This window comes from Anser cygnoides, chromosome 10, assembly GCF_040182565.1.
Source record: "Anser cygnoides isolate HZ-2024a breed goose chromosome 10, Taihu_goose_T2T_genome, whole genome shotgun sequence".
Taxonomy (NCBI): Eukaryota; Metazoa; Chordata; class Aves; order Anseriformes; family Anatidae; genus Anser; species Anser cygnoides.
Window position 1 is genome coordinate 572,843 of NC_089882.1, and position 17,118 is coordinate 589,960.

At 34.9% G+C, this 17,118-nt stretch overlaps 1 protein-coding gene across 21 annotated transcripts in view; it reads left to right on the plus strand.

Annotated features, from left to right (window-relative positions):
- ERC2 (ELKS/RAB6-interacting/CAST family member 2) overlaps nucleotides 1–17,118 on the plus strand; it is a 523,782-nt gene that overhangs the window by 225,427 nt on the left and 281,237 nt on the right. For 18 of the 21 annotated variants that reach the window (XR_010834045.1, XM_048047550.2, XM_048047548.2 and 15 more), the window contains one exon: nucleotides 5,180–5,191. The exons of the other annotated variants lie outside the window; for them this stretch is intronic. Coding sequence is in view for 17 of the 18 variants with exons in the window: in XM_048047550.2 (XP_047903507.2) it covers nucleotides 5,180–5,191 (12 nt within the window). In the remaining variant the exon portion in view is untranslated. The remainder of the gene's footprint in view (nucleotides 1–5,179; nucleotides 5,192–17,118) is intronic. 21 annotated transcript variants of the gene reach the window in all.

Consider the following 17,118-nt stretch of genomic DNA (forward strand, 5'->3'; position numbering starts at 1 on the left):
TGTAGGGGCAATTACAGACCTAGGCTTGTAATATGGTGACTCCAGGTGTGAGCAAGCTGGTGCAGCCTGATACTGTATTCTTTACAGGAATGGTAGCTGATACCTTCATAGGGCTCTAAAACCTACTGAATTATTGTGTGACTCTAGATGCACTAGTAGGCATGCTAAACTTTAGTTCAAGAGAATAATCTTAAGAGATTTTTTGTAGGCTGAGAGGTTATGCTGTACTTGGAATTTGATGTAGAAGTAAAGCTATGCTACAAACCTTTAAGAGCTTCTGTAATGCTTACAATAAATTGTCTTTGGTATGACCAGACAAGGAAGGTTTATTGTTATTTTCTACACTTATCCTGCTCTAAGATTTCTTTGTGAATTCTTTCAACTGTAATTTAGTTTCTCACATGATTTAACATAATATACAGCTTCCAAGATTAATTCAGAATTCTTATATATATGGTATATGCTATTGTAAAATAGGAAAAATAGGAAAAAAAAAAAAAAGATGACCATAGAAATTACCTGTTATTGATTGCATCAACAGGAGTTAAATCATTATTGCATTTACTTGGTAATAAAGTCTTAAAGCTACTTTCCACCATGCATGAACACACACACAAAGTGGTTGTTTGGTACAGCAAGCCTAGCAAACTGTCAGCAATATAAAGTTGTAATAGGGGAATATTTTTAGACAGTGAGTATCTAACTCTTCCTATTAATCAGGCTCACCTTGGGTTTCTCTAAAATTTAAGTTATTTTCCCTCCCTCTTCCTCATTTTTGAAAAATATTGGCCAAAGATCTAAATCTTTGTATAACTGTGCCACCTGTTGGTGTCCCTAGACAGGGAATTTTGATGTTGAAATTCCCCTTTCTAGGGGGTTAGGCGAAGTGTAAATTACTGTAACATTTTATGAAGTGCTACTACTTTTTCTGATTTTAATGACTACTTGATTGGCTCATTATTGAAGGGAAGAGGTGGAGCCAAAGCTCAGTTTACCCACTTTATGGGGGTAAGGCATTGTGAAACTTTAACAGAAACATATTTGAAAATGTTATTTCCTTCTTGTCCTGCTGTTTTTAAATTCATATAATGTGCTCTGTATTGCTATTTTCTCTCCTTACTTTTTCCCATTCTATTTTTTTGCTGCTCAGAAACAGCATATCTTCAACATTACTTGTAACAGATGCAAGGCTTGTCTGGTGTTTTGTAGGAAAATGAATGTTCTTTTGTAATATATTTGTTGGTTAATAGCTTGATGGAATCCATGTTCACTGCTCTGCCATCATTTTTACATTTCAAGATAATTGCAACAACATAAATTCTCAACATTTATAAACAAATTCCTAAGAGAGCTATAATTAAGAGTATTGCAAACTATGATATCTTCATGATATTTCATATATTCACATATAAATTCATCAGCAGCATGGGGTGTCCTTGTATAAAATCAGTTCATCTGAAAAGAAAATACATATTTGTGATAATGTTATCATCTACAAAATCAATTAAAAATGAAAACAAGATCATGAATTACTTTCATACAGAAAAGCTGAATATATCATTGAGTTTCAAATACTCAAAGGCAGAAATATCTGTTTCTAGATACGAGGAATTAAATTTAGAGTTGCATACTATTTGGCAGATGAACGTTAATAATACTGAAGAAGATTTTATCTGAATGATCATTCTCTTGGTTTTAATATGATTTTCTTGCCTCAGAAACTATCACACTACTGAGTTGCATCACTTAAGATTCATGATTCATGCTGTTCCTCATATATACAAACATGTAGGTCTGTTTCTTAAATTATTACATATGTACAAAAGTATTTTGTATTTTATAATTCCTTACTACTACTACGTAGGAGAACCACTTTGTCCTCTTCTACTAATGCTGTTTGATAACTTCTATTATATCTTCCATGATTTATCTGTTTATAATGAGACCAAGTTAAAATAAAATGCAATATATTGTGGCATGCTGCACTTTCAGTAAACTTTCTTTGGTTTTATTGATTAAGGAAATGTGGTATCTTTTTTTTTTGATAATGTAAATACAACTGGGCAAGATAGCAATCAACTTAAATTTTAATGTGAAGGGCATAGCCAAATGGAGATATTGCAGCTGAGAAAACTGTCAGAATGGAGCAAGTATGTTGTTTAATGCTTTTATTAGCAGTGTTAGAATGAAAAGTATTATTATTTGTGAAGTATGCTGGGGAGTTTAAATAATGAAATTAATTTAAGTGATATATAATAGTTTAAAATGCATGACTATGAAGTTAGGACCAGTAAAATTGCCAGCTGTACACTAAGGATAATCCTTGATACAATTGAGGAAAAGAGAGAGTAGATAGATTTGCTTATGGCGGTGTTGTTATGAGCCATCTAAATAATGAGGAGTGAATCCTGATATGTCAGAATAAATGTTTACCGTAATGATAGGAAAGTAGTAATGTCATCAAGCAGTTGCAAGACCCCACATGGAACACTGCTGTATACTTCTCATCAGTCATATTCAAGGAAGTTGAATAGAAACTGGAAACAGGTGCAGAGAGGGCTGGTAGGATAATTAGGCAAATGGAGTACTGGTGTCAGAGGAGTCTAAACTTAAGCACTGGTTTATTTCCCTAGCAAAACAGGCTCAGTAGAGATGGGTGTTCTCTGTGAATATGTGAATGGGTAAGCCCTGCAGTGGAAGAAGGGTGATTTAAGTAAAAGACGAGTGTTAGCACCTAATTCAATGGATATGAACTATCCATTAATAAATTTAGTCTGAAAAGGGAAAGAAAGGATAGAAAGCTTTCTAATTTTCAGAGGAAGGAAGGCTCTGAAACAACTTGCTAAATGAAAAAAAAGGAATGAGAAACCTAACTACTTTTAAGGTGTGGCTTGACAGATTCATGAGTCTGATTATGACATATGGCTGCCTGCACCTGCATGGACGAGTTCAGGCCTCAGAACCAGGTTATTCCTCATAGTCTTTTGCTCTTACAGGAACAGTATGCTGTTAGCAACCCATGTGCATGGCATTTGTGTTAACTATACCTTACTTAGCATTGTAGAGGTATCTATGCAAACACATTCCTTATATTAAAAGTGATTTCCCTAGGGGTTGAGGACAATAACAAAGTACTCTCAGAATGCAAGAAACGTAGGTACCCCATTGCCTGCATTGTGCCCTTTGGATTAAATCAGAAGGACTGGGAGAAAACAGGACACTGTATGTGGATTAAAAATACTGGAGAGGCTGCCTTTGCTCATGGATCCTGATGCTGTAAACAACATTCCAGGCTCTTTCTCTGGACTCTGTTTTAAAGAGCATTACATGGAATGATAAGTTCCATGCAGGAAAGTAGTCTATTTAGAGAAAAAGAACCAGATTAGTAATTACTTTCTCATGCAGAGTCATATTTAAGTATCCATTGTTGTCAATTGCTTTGAGCACCCTTACTAGACAGGCCAGACTGCCTATCTAACAGCAAGACTCAGCTTAGGATGCAGTGGTCTTTTAATTTTAGTTATCCTCAGAAGGAGCTTGGGCAAAGGCTGAAATAAGAGTTAGGGAAGGACTAATGTGTTACCTGCTTCCTCAGAGAACATTGGCTCTGAACGAACCTGTCTGGTAACAGATAATCAGAGTGTTGCTGGTTTAAGAGTGGAATGCTGGAGCTTGATGATGGAGGTTGAGAAAATATATAGAGTAGAATGCAAAAGCTTGCTCTGGTTTTCTCCAGCATCACATTAGCTGGTCAGTCATTTGCTTGATTTAGTGTAGCTTCTTAGCAAAGCCTATAAGAATATGTATATTAACGAAAGTTAATTTAAAAATACTGTTTTATCTATGAGACAAAAACAGTTTGATTTTAAAATGCAGTGTAATTTTGTAGACAGTGTCAGGGATGTGTCATCTAGCACAGACTAGATGGCTGAATAGTAAGCAGAGAGAAAGGAGAGAAAAAAGGGACCCCATTAGTACGTGGCCTGAATTATGTTTTTTGCAGTAGTTCTCTTTCAAACAGGTAATGAAAAAGCCCTTAATCTAGTTCTTGCTCATAGGCGTTGCCATAGATTGTACATTTTGCACTGTAAATGGGAACATCCTGATTATTTGAAGCAGAACATCTTTGTTTAGGGGCTTTCAGGTTTTTATTGAATAGATTTCATGTTCAAGATCACATTTTTCAGTATGTCTGTATAGTTATTTACCATGTGTGCTCATAAGTTTTGGGTAATAGCACTGTAAATGTGCATTTAAGGCTTTGGGATATTCACACTATAATTAATTTATTCTGAATTCCCTTGGATTTGAATTCTGATGAAAATAGTAAGTTCACTCAGCACTGAAAATTCATTGCAGAAACTTGAAAACAGCATGTGTAAAAAAGGTGTTCAAAGAAAGTATTTTCAGGCTTAAAGAAAAAAAAGTACTTTTCACGTATGAGTGAAAAATTGTGCACCAGTGACATCTCCAAGGATTAGTCTAGCTTGATATAAGGCAGTTTTTTTTCATACTTAATTGAAAGAATGGTCGATATTTTTGAAAAATACATGATCAAGCACCAGGATATTTTCAGTAATGAAGAATTAGCCTTATTCTTCAGACCAGAAAAAAAAATAAAAAAAAAACCTGTCAGCTTTAAAAAAGACTCTTTCCTGGGGGTGGTGGAGAGGGGTGAACGTCTAAATAACGTCTTTAACAAGCTGCCAAATTATTTCACTCTTTTGGCTTTCGTGAGAAGACTTGGTGAATATAAGTGTTCAAACCCCTGGTGGCCTCAAAAAGACTTCATGGTATGGAGACATTTGTGTGGCAGCAAACACTACCAGTAAACAGCTAATCTGTTTGTTCCATGTTGGTATGTGTATACATTAAAATGGTTATAAATATGGGTGGTGTTCGACAGTCCACAATGACAAGGTGCCATTTACTTTAAAATATCCGTTGTGTTCAGTGTACAGCAAAGTTATGCTCTGTGCAGAAATTTTATTTTTCTTTTTGCTTTCCTTTTCCTTTTCTTTCTTTCTTTCTTTTTTTGTTTCTGAATAAAATTTACTGATATAACATCTGCTTGTTATATTGTTACAGAACTAATGTGTTCCTCCCTTTATTCTCTTTTGCTGTCTCTCTCCCTATCTGTTTTTCTCCAAACTGCTGCTTTCATCCCTACTCCAACCAGCTTGACTTCCAGGTCAGTATTTTCTGCTCTCCTGTTTAATTGGTCCTTCCATGACCAAGGTTTTCATTGATGCTTAATTTATTTGGTCATTTTGATTCCGTATCAATAACTTCTGTTTGCCGTTCGCGCCCCCCCCCCCCCCCCCTTTTTTTTTCCCCTCATACTTGATTCTGATTTGAAGCTTTTGGTCATTCCATTTCTAGATCAGAAACTTCATGGTAAAGGAATGCTTTTCTCAAAAGTTTGTAAGAAAAAAATACGTATTAACAACATATTAAACTTATATGTTGTTTTTGTGTAAAGATTTTTTTTTTCGTTCAGAAGAAAAAAGATGATTTTTTTCTTCTCCCATCTCCCTTCTCCCTTCTTCTCTCTTCTTTTCTCTTTTCTCCTTTTCTCTTCTTATTTTTGTTTAGGAGTTCAACAGCGGGAATAAATTTTTTGTAGACAGCCCAACTCAAGGAATAACGAATTGAACAATAACAAGAATATACAGAGAGATGTATGCTTACAATTAGAGACTTATACTTTACTGTCACCACTTTTACTATTATTGCAAACATAATAGGACAGGTTGGAGTGGTTCAGCTGCTAGTTCAGAAACTTTTAGCAATTTGTGTTGGCCAGATTCTGAACCAGAATAAACTTGAAGGGAGGTGTATGTGAGTATATACTTTGTGTGCTGGGTTTGTATGTAGCATGATCTAATCAGATACACATTTTTCTTTCTCTGAGGTTTTAGATTAGTTTTGCAAGTGTGCTTCTGCACTGTTTTTGAGTAATGTTTAAATTATTTGGTAATGTTCTCATAGCCTGAACAGGTCCTCTGCTCCTGGGGAGTCTTTCTGTTGGCTTCAATGTGAATGAAATCTTCAGCTTTACCGATTTTTTTTTTTTTTTCCCCAAGTTATACAGAGTTCTGCTGCAGTACAGAGAACCCCTAAATTGTTGCTTACTAAATTGAACAGTGTTGCAAGAGCTATCAGGAGACCTCAGATCTAGTCTATTAGAAAATGAACTGAACTTTCTCTCTCTTGCTATTAAAATGCAGGTGTATTTGGTTTTCAAATAGAGAGATGAGAAATGTTTCAGGGACTTTTGTGCACATGCTTCATTTCTACCAAGCAGAGTTGCTGGTTCTGTCAAGGCAACCGTACACTCTTGTGGTGCTTTTGGAAGCAAAATAGTTCTCACACTGAAGCACTGTCATAATAATCTGAGTATTAAGAAATATTAAACCAGGCCTCAAACATTAAGATAATGAGATTGTATCAAACAGTGAATCAGAGAGGGTGAACATATTTTTTTATTCTCTTAGCTGAGATCTGAAGAATGAAAAGAAGATTTATTATTTTTTCTTTCTTGTTTTACTTAGTATAAATTGAGAAATTATTTACCACAATACACGTTAATGGTCTAAGATTTTATTAATATCAAAATGTGACATGGCTAAGGTGCAGCTAAGTTTTGTTTCCTGTACTGAAGTTGCTTTGATTTAGGCAGAAACAGACCTGGTTTTCAATCATTATCAAGGTAGAATTTGTTTACTTTTTCACAGACCAATTGGATTAGAGTGTAAAGGAGGGTGTATGCTGCAAAGGCTGTCTAGGCAGATTTCAGGTATCCTAGGTTTTGCATTTGCAGAAATGATTTCAGGTATCATGTTGCCATGCAGCACATATGGCTGGAATCATGGCAAATCTCCAATATACCTTTATAATGTGCTCGGCTCTGAAGTTTTCAGACTTTTTATAGGAATGCCTACTTTTTGAGTGGCATTATTCTCAGTTCATATAGAAGCAGAGCTCACCAGTTTGGGAGAGACTTCGTATCTTGATCTCAAAACCAAGTACAGTTCATGTTTTACAATTCAACCATGTCAGAGGAGTTTCTGATGTGAATGCCTTCAGACCATACGGCAAAAAATGGCTCACTACTAAAACATTGATGAGACAAGGCTTTTTTTCCTGATGTGCTTTAATATACATTGCACTCACAACTTAGTTTCCAGCTGGAAGTTCTGTTTCTGAAATTTGAGTCTTATCAATTGCAATAATGAATCGGATGAACACTTTCTTTTTATTGTTTGTCTACTACAAGCATGTTTTAATGTGCTTGAATACAACTTTATTACACCTGAATTATAAAAAATATTGAAACCATTTATTTCCAGCATCTTTAATTCTGCTGGAAAGTAATTAAATGCATTTACTCTGGATCTAGCTATGGTGGAGTTACTGTCTGAATGTGATCGCTCTGACATTTCTATCAGAGTTTCATTTCTATAATTTCTATCATATTCAACGTTTATTGAAAATCTCCCTAGCCAGAGAGAGCTTAAAGAAAGATACTATGCTATGCAGTTGTCATTATGGTTGATTTCACTGGAATTCAATGATTGGTATGCAGAAACATTTGTTCAGCAGTTGGAGGTGCAATTTCTGTTATGTTTTATTGACCTAAAAAACCAGCTGACCTTTCTGAAGCAAACTGTCCTCATAACCCTGCCAACTTTCATCCCTGGAGTCCTAGAAAAGTTGTAGCGTATGATTAGAGTTTATTGTAGTATTTCAGTGAAGTGTTAAGTTTTTGCAGCTTGAAACATCATTAAGATCAAACTTAAGAAACAGATCTGTTTAATTAATTTCTTCTAATCAATATGTTCTTAGCTGTCATTTTATTCATGATTAGAATGATTAGAAAAATGCTGTAGTGCTTTTATAACACAATGAGCTATTGATACCATTGGCAAACAAGAAAAATACATTGACATAAAAATAATATATATATATTTGATATATATCAATCTACTTATATGATAAGAAGAGCTCTGAGCACAATAATCAGTAACATTTTTTTTGTTTAGTTTATGACAGGTTATATGCTTTCCAAACTTTTCTGCCTGTAGGTAAACAGGAGATGGTGTAGTTCTGGAAATTTTCCCACCAGCTTCTGTTGTTGGCCTTCCTAACTGTGTCTGTGGAAGGCTAAAGCTCCATGCAATGTGCAAAGCAAGGTTTAACGGAGCTTTAAATTTAACTTACAAGCCTTCCACAGTTTTGTCAAATGTCATTTTGATGGTTCCAAGGGCAGAGTGATATGTTGTTCAAAGATAATTTCCCTGGAGAAATTGAGATAGTGTACTAATGAAAACTGAGAGAATCTGGAATATACATTACTCTTCTGAGAGATTGGTTGTTCTGAGTGAGAAACATTTGCTGTGTATATAGAACCAACATTGTAACATTGTGGGCATTTTAACATTTAAACCTTTAGAAAGACATGAAGACGTGATAAGAGATGTTTATCTGATTACGTGTTCTTTCGAATTTGTATGTATTTGCGTTTAATTTTATTTAAGAAATAAACTAGAAAATTTATTTCTTTGGACCTCTTCCCTTTAAAAGAACAATGTAAAATAACCATATATTATGAAATAAGAGGAATTACTAGAGAAAAAGAATAAAAAGATACAAATGGGTCATGGTGACAGGCCAATGCAGTGTTCATTTTTATCCCTCTCCCTTCTGAACCTGCTTGGTTCTTTATTAATGCCTTTCCAGTTTCCTTAAAGGACCGCAGAGGTTAACATCATTGCTGAGATAAATTGTAATGAATTATTTAAACAAGGAAGGATATTTTGTAATTTTTTCAGTAATGTGCTTTTTTCAGTTCGATTTGGTGTAAATACTCTTTGGAAATATATAGATATGCAGCATAAACCGCATATGAGGAGAAATATACATCTCTGAAGGAAAAATAGCCACTTTGGATTGGGTTGGACCTGACAAAACAATTCTGTGTTGGGGAATAAAGAACATAAGGAACTGTTACTCTTTCTGTTTCATGATTATGAATTTCAAGACAGAGCAGTCTTTCTTATGATTCTCTAGACCTTCTGCTTACACTAAGTTTTTTGCCAGGGCGAAGATCCACAGAACATATTTCTTTACCTTTTGAATAAAGCAGCCATAGACCACTTTCATGGGGAGCTCAGAGACTGCCTGGGTACAATGCTGTCAGGATTCCCTAAGTCTTGTGGAGGGATGTGATGTATGTGAAGAATCATTGTGAGATAATACAGCTTACCCTTGAAAAGCTGTGATTGAAAAGAGACAGGGGAGCTAAATTTAGGAATTGGGCTGTTGATGGAGCCTCCTTTTCTACTCACGTTGTTTGCTTCCATAATGCAGAAGCAATATGAATAGACAACGTGGTTGTGACTAGATTGAAATGCACTGATCTGAATTACAATATGGGAAAGCTAGTATGTCAAAACAAGAAATCGTACAGTGTATACCTGACTTATTTGGAGTTCTGAAGAGGTTACTGCAAAAGTACAGAAAGTTTGAATGATACAGGTTGGATTGATCCTGAGACCTGACAGGTTAAGCCAGGAGTTTCAGTAGAAAGACTTGATTCAGAAGGAAATTGCAGTGAGACGTGGAGTGCAGCAGAGGAGGCTCAATCCTGATTTTTGTCAGGCTGGACATGTTGTGGACTTTATTTATTTATTTAAGAAAAAAAAAGAAAAACACTTACCTGGAGAACAGCAGGAAAGAACCTGATAAAACAGTAGGAGGACTACAACTCCTTGATCAAATATCAGGTAGCAACTATTTTTGGTTAGAGGTTACAGTTATCACTAATTAGTAAAATAGCCGAGCAAGCAATTGCCATTTAAATCAGATCAAATATCCTTATTAGTGTCCTGTCGTCAGTATTTTATTTTATTTTATTTTATTTTGTAAAGAACATAAGCAACTGCAGAACAATCCTTGATATACAGGAGATGTGTGACAGATGAGTCTTCTGGTACAGATTTCACACGTGTTCATATAAAGTGTCATCCAATAAGAATGTGCTGAGACAGTAGTACAATACACTGTATTGAAGTTTCAGTGGTTGCAGTGCATATGTGTGTTGAAACAAAATGATACGAACCATAGTTTGGAAACAGGATTTTAGTAGGTCTTTTTCATTCATGCATTATCCTCATGCGAGTATTTCTAGCATCTCTCCAGGGCTTTGGAGGGAACTGTGTCAGACTAAACACTTCTTGAACAGAGATTTTGGAAAAGTTCCCAGATTGTGTGTTAGGTAAACCCTTCCTCCCACGTTTTTGTCTGTGAGGTGAGAAATGTTTCAGTGGCCTCTGTGACACTTGCTTTATTTCTAGCAGGCAGAGTTGTTGATTCTGTCAAGGCAGCCATACCTTCTTGTGGTGCTTTTAGAGGCAAAATAGTTGTCACATTGAAGCACTGTCATAATAATCTGAGTATTAAGAAATCTTAAACCAGGTCTCAAACATTTGAAACCATGAGATCTAAAGGAAAGGAAAAGATTTTTTTTTTTTTACCTTGATGGTAAATTCTGGGTGTTGCAGCATTCTTACATTCAACTGGAGAATTAAGGAATATGGGAATCAATTTATTTGGAGATTTTTAAAGTATTGTTTTGATGATTTTTTTGTTCAATGCTTGTACTAGTCATTTTGATTCTAGTCCTTTACATGCATGCAGAGGAGACATGGAGGTTGCTTCTCACTTCTTGTAGTGCATAGATCAAGTAGGAACTGTGACATGGAGTTTGCCATAGTCTCCATTTTAGGTGAATGATAGAAAGAAGACCAAACATTCTTCTTCAGTAAGAGAAGACAAAATTAACTTGTGATAAAGGTGCACAGAAGAACAATGGTCTTTGTTGCTGAAAAAATAAGTCAGTTTGGCCAAAATTAACCAGAGAGTATCCTCTTTCTCCAGATTTTTTTCTCCAGCCACCAAAATTTTACTGTCATAAGCTTACTGTGTAAGGGAAGGTCTAAAGGTCTTCTGTCATCCTTCTTGGCAGTAGGGGTAGTCCAGTACTAGTGTGACATCTTCTTCCTTCCACTCAAAAGTTTTCTCATCCTATATTATAATAGACATGCTAAGGAAACTGAGCTACTACTGTCAATGCAGAATGTGCATATATATATATTTATATATATTTCACAATTACAGGATCAGATAACAGTGATGCAAAAATGAAATTGTGACACAGGGTCAGCTATAGCGTAGTAAGTTATGTTGTTATACAGTTTTGGTGTTTAAACAATTATAAAGGCAATAAGTTCAGGCAGTTGAAATCCTGCCCCCGCCCCTTTTGGGTGGAAAGTAGAGAGGGGAAAATACAGTTTATTTTGCAGAAAAGAAGGAGAAGAGCAGGGATAAGATCTCCTAGGCCATCTTCTTTGGAATAGTGTAGGTGAGAAAGGTGAAGATGAAGCAAATTTTTCTACAAGACTTTTATTTCTGTGTTTCTGTAGAACCTTTATTTCTATAGGTAATGGGTTACTCAGACATGCAAAGAAAGGAATCCTTTAGTATTTGGGGATGAAGTATTTATCCAAGTTCTCTTATTTTACTTGCTAGAATTTGCTGTCTTATTCATTTTATGGATAGAATTTGAAACTAAAACACTAAATTTTTTTACTTCTTACCAAGCAGAATATTGAAAATGAAATTCCTGGTAGCAGCAACAAGAAATGGGAGGAAAGGTGCAAACTCAATTGTATTAACATAGCTTTGTTGAACTTTCATCATCTGTCTCCCACTTGCTTACAGCTACAGGGATGTTGAATTTAAATGGAATGTGGCCTTTATGATAACAGGTAATAATACTGCTACTTTGCTTCGTGAGAATTTATAGCCTGCAAAAAATTTGCCAAGAGACAGATCCTGTATTGACCTCTATGTTTTTACTCTTTTTTTCAAAATTTCTGCTTTTTTTTTTCTCTCCAATATGTCTAGAGAAAAATGGAGAAATGATTTTAGAATGCAGTCCATGGAAAGTCTTGTTGCAATAAAAATATTTATATATTTTTTCCTAGGACATTCAAAACATCTTACTCCCATAATGCTTCACTAGTGGTCTTTATTCATCTGTGAGCTTTTTAGGTTGGTCTATCAAACACTCACATTAAAAGTAGAAATATTTCCAAATTCATAAGACACAGAAGAAATGTCATTTAAAAAAGTTATACTAGCTTTGATATAGAAAATGGAGTTGATTTGCACTAATGTTATACTGTAGTTACAGATGAATCAGTATGAGCCATGTACTCTTTGAGGCAGGCAATTGTGTGGCTACTCATATTCTCAGAACTCAGGTGCATTGCACAGTGTTATGGAATGAAGATGCTGAAAGTATTACAAATTCTGGCACCATTTTAAACAAAATAATAGATTTTCGTAGCAGTTTTGTCATCATACTGTTGGAATAACCAAAGACACAAACCCCAAATGAAATAATTACTCTGGAGGGGGTAATGTATTAGAAGTGGTAAATTGATTGCTTATAGCTTTGTGGCTTTCTTAGACTCCATTCTACATATGTTGCTTGTTTTGTGGGTGGAGTGTAATCATTGTGTACAATGGTGAGCTGGCTTTGCAGTTTTGCAGTCGGAGTAGGTTCCTCTACACAAAGAAAAAGGCAAAAATTCTTATGAATTATTGTTATTTTATATGTTAATAAATTTTAATATATATTTTGCCTTTGGCTATGATCATCACTGTCTGCCATTTTATATCAGGGCATAAAGATAGATGAATGATTTGGCCTGGAACATACAAGCAATCTAGCTTCTGAGCATCATCTACATCATAAGAAAAGAATGTTGGGCCCAGTACCATTTTTTTTAAACCATCAAAGGAGAAAGAATAAAAGTTATTTTGAAGCTCAGTTCTGTTGGATGTTTTGGTTGTGTTAAAATAATTAACTTCTGCAAGGCTGGAATCATTGGTTTTGCTAAAAGTATTCTTTAATTTTTGATCGTCATGACAATTTTTAACAAAAAATAGAAAAGGAAGGTTAAGCATAAGGGGAAAAAAAAAAAAGATGTTTTGGATACTAATAATCCTTTAGCTCGTTGAATCTGGATTTAAAAGAACAACCTGAAAGTTTTTATAAATGCAAATGTCAGCGCAGTAAAGTATTATTATTATTTTTTTATTAGCAGATATCTAATATGATCTTAAGTCATCTGATCTTAAGATGACTAGATTCTAACTTAATAAATTTACCATTCAAGTTTTTCTTTAAGAAAAATGCTGATTATTTGAGGCATGTTTTATTTTCTTTGTCATATCAAAACTTCAGCCTGTAATGCATATAAGTTTTCTAATTATGCTGGAACCTATTTTCCCCAGAGAAATCCATCTATGGGGTGTAAGTGAATAAGCAGTGTCTTTGCATATTTGTGCCAGGAATGTGTCTGTCAGTACCTCCCTTGATGTTTCTTGTGATCTTTATGGTTTGCTAGAGTCTAACCCAGCCTTGTTTATTCAGGCTTATAGATTGGTAGTGGCAAATGCATTTGCATTCCATGAGAATATCAGAAATATCAGAATATCTTAGGAATATTTCACATCTGCATTTTTTGGATGCTTTGGAAAAAAAAATCTTTATGAAATATAGTGAAAGCTACACTAAGCATGTAACACTTTGGTTTTGGCTGACATTACATACTTCTTGGCCAGGGTACTCAGGTGGCTAATTTAAGATGGTAATTTAATGAAATAGCGTGACTTTCTATAATCATGATGAAAGCATTGGAGTGTAGACAACAGTTATGCACTACTGTAAAATGAAATCTAAAAGATACTTGAATACATGTGGAAACTAAATGTTAGTATTTGTTTTTAAAACCTGTACTAAAGCAATTATGTGCACTATAGTCTGACCTGTGAGATCATTTTGTATCTTATCCTACAAGAGACAGAAAAAACATGTTTAAATGTTGTCATTACTATTAGTGATATTCACACTAGCAAGAACTAAGTGATATGCTGTTTTGATTCTTCAGAACTCTCCTGAAGGGGGAAAAAAAAAGGGGGGGGGGGGGGGGGACAAAAAGAGGACACGGAAAATACTGCAAAAAAAAATACTGCAATCTAGTGAACTTAAACTATTTCCTGAAAATTTTTATAATGGCCAGAGATGTATATATTTTAGTTTATACTAATTACGTTAGAAGCTGAAAGAGTGAAATCTCCCCTTTTCTACTAGAATTTTGTTGTCAAGGCTGACAGATATTGTGTATCATGTAGGACCTGGAATCTGAAGGAATACTTTGATCAGTTCTAACATGAAAGTGGCAGTAGCATAACTTCCAGTTCCAGCAAACTAGATTCAGTGGCCATTTATTTGTGTGTATTTTTACTTGCACTGATGCATGTCAGTGTATGTAGATTCTATTAAAAGCCAACAAAAATGTCTTTTGATAGAGTTAGAATGGGCAGTTGGTCTTAGTAATTTTATTTATGTCTTTCTATAATGACTAGTTCCCAAATATTATATTAAAAAAGAATCCGTGTTTAAACTCATGATTACCCTAAAGTCATTTCTCTACATCTCATAAAGGAGAACATGTGGGTTGGGATGCCCCATCCCTGGGAAGTGTTTAAGGCCAGGCTGGATGGAGCTTTGAGCAACCTGCTCTTGTGGAAGGTGTCCCTGCCCATGGCAGGGGTATTGTAACTAGATGAGCTTTAAGGTTCCTTCTAACTCAAACCATTCAATGATTGTATGACCTGAGTACATTTTCTTGCCATTGAGTTTCTCATCCACCAAGAAGGACCATCCTGGAAATAATTGTTGTGTGACAACAATGAAGTGCTGTCAAACAACAAAGAAAGAAGGATGTAAGAGTTGAATGAGTACCTACTGAAGCAGTTACTATGTTTGAGAAAGACCCAAACATGAATTCATATTTAAAAAAAATAAAAAAATCCTAATGAGGTAAGAAAGATGGAAGGGAAATTTCCTGTGCCCCATGCTCTATGCTCCTCTTGGCCTCCCACTTCCACAGACCAGTCCCACAGGCCCCCGTGGTGTCTAAAGGCAAAGCATAGTTAAAATACAGAGGGAATGTTTTGTATTTATTCCCTGTGTTGAACTCCTCCTGTACATTTAATGCAGGCCTAAGAGAGAATTGCTCAGCTAGGCTTTTTAACTGTAGCGTTTTCTTTAGTTTCCATGGGCATCTAGTCAGTTGTGGAAGAAAGAGAGATTATGACACAGCTTTCTTTTATTTCCTTCTCTGCAGGATTTTGCGTATCACAGGCACCAGATGTTTTTCTTTGCAGCTTCACCATGTTCTACGTTTTGGTGTGGCGTTAAACACAAGCCAAAATGGGAAGTTTTGAGGGGGAAAGGTGGTGAAAGAAGCAGTTAGCATAGGCATACAATTCAACTTCTTACGGAGATTAAATATAAATTATAATTTATTCAGCATTACTTTGGAAATCAGTCTATATTCTAACAGCATAAAGTCATATTACACAGCAAAAATTTCCACCAAATGCCACGTGTATATATAAAGTTCTGAAAAAGACATTTTTTCTTATATTCACTTTATTTTTATGCAGGTTAGGTCTGTTCCTACAATTATGCTACATGGACCCATGAAAGAGAATTCATTTTTACTTGGACTTGCACAGTGCATCCAAAATGCTTATTTGAATAGTTACAAAGCAGAAGGGCATCACACTAAAATTCTTAAGGAACTGTAGTGAATAACACACAATTTGGTATCTAAACCCATTATATTCCTTAAATCATAAAAACAAGTTGAAACTGAACCATGCAATTTCTGGTAGTTGTTTTTTTTAATCTGTCAGTGTAACTCAAACAGAAATATCCCTGCTGTTTTTAGCACTGTCATGTTGCTTGCTTATCATTGGTTTGCTGTGTTGGGAGTGTTGTGTTTTTCAGGAAATTAACCTTTCTTAAAATGCTGTGAAAACATACTGGTGATTTATGCTATCCTTGTGGGCCTACTGGGATAGGTCTGTCTTAGATTTCTTCTGACCATCGTGTAGTGTATATTTTGTTCTCAAGTGAACTTGATTTGGGGATTTAAACATGATGCCAGAGGTCTAGAAAGAGACTGTTGTAAGCTGTACTGATGGTCTCTGCTAGCTGGGAAAAGGTATTGTTTCCTTAGGAGCCTTGTCATTTTCCTAAAGATATGTCTAAATGGGAGAGTCTTAGGTGTATAGTTTGCAGCATAGAAAAACAATTGTGCTAATTTTCTTTGTGTGTCTTAAGAGACTGATGCAAACACTCTAACACAGCTATAGTATAAATCTGTTTTTCAAATAGAGGAATTCATACTTGTCTCTTTTAAAAATGATCTGTGAGCTTTCTGTAGATTCTTTTAATTCTATTTTTTTCATTAATCAGTGTCATCCAGCCTGTGTTGATCTGTTTTCTGTGCATATTTTACATTTTCCAACAGGTGAATAGTTACAGGAGGGTGAACTAAATTTGTAGTCAATTTTTTGATGAATTTAAGATCAAATAAAAATAATTTTGTAGTTTATTTAATATCTGCATCATACTCAAAAAATAACAAAGTGATTTTTTCCCCTTGATTAGAGCTGAAACTTTCAAAGAAGGAAAGAGTTGGGAAATTGAAGAGTGTATTTATAGCTTTATATTCTGAATGCCTTCTTACATTCTGTTCCTTATTTTGTGATTTTGTTGTCTTTAATTGTGTGTTTTTAATTCATGGTCTGTTAAACCATTGCCTTCCATTCTGGAGGTCTCAGTGAAAAGCTACATTTCTGTACCACTACATTCTCTATTTGAAGTTTTCTGATAGGCAATCAAATTTTATATAATATCTTTAGGCATGTATAAGTGTTCCTATGACTTTTGTTACATTGTGTAGTTTAAGATGCCACAAGTAAAAAAAGTAATAAAAAATATAGTTTTGTATGTAAATGGGGAGAACTGATAGTATTCTGTGCTCTGGTATGTGACTGTTAAGGCTGTGTGTATGACTGTATGACTGTATGTATGGCTGTATGACTGTAATGTATAAAATGACCTAGTTTCTTGAGTTTAGTGAAATCATTGGAAGAAATGTATTCTATAACTTTGTCTTTCCCTGA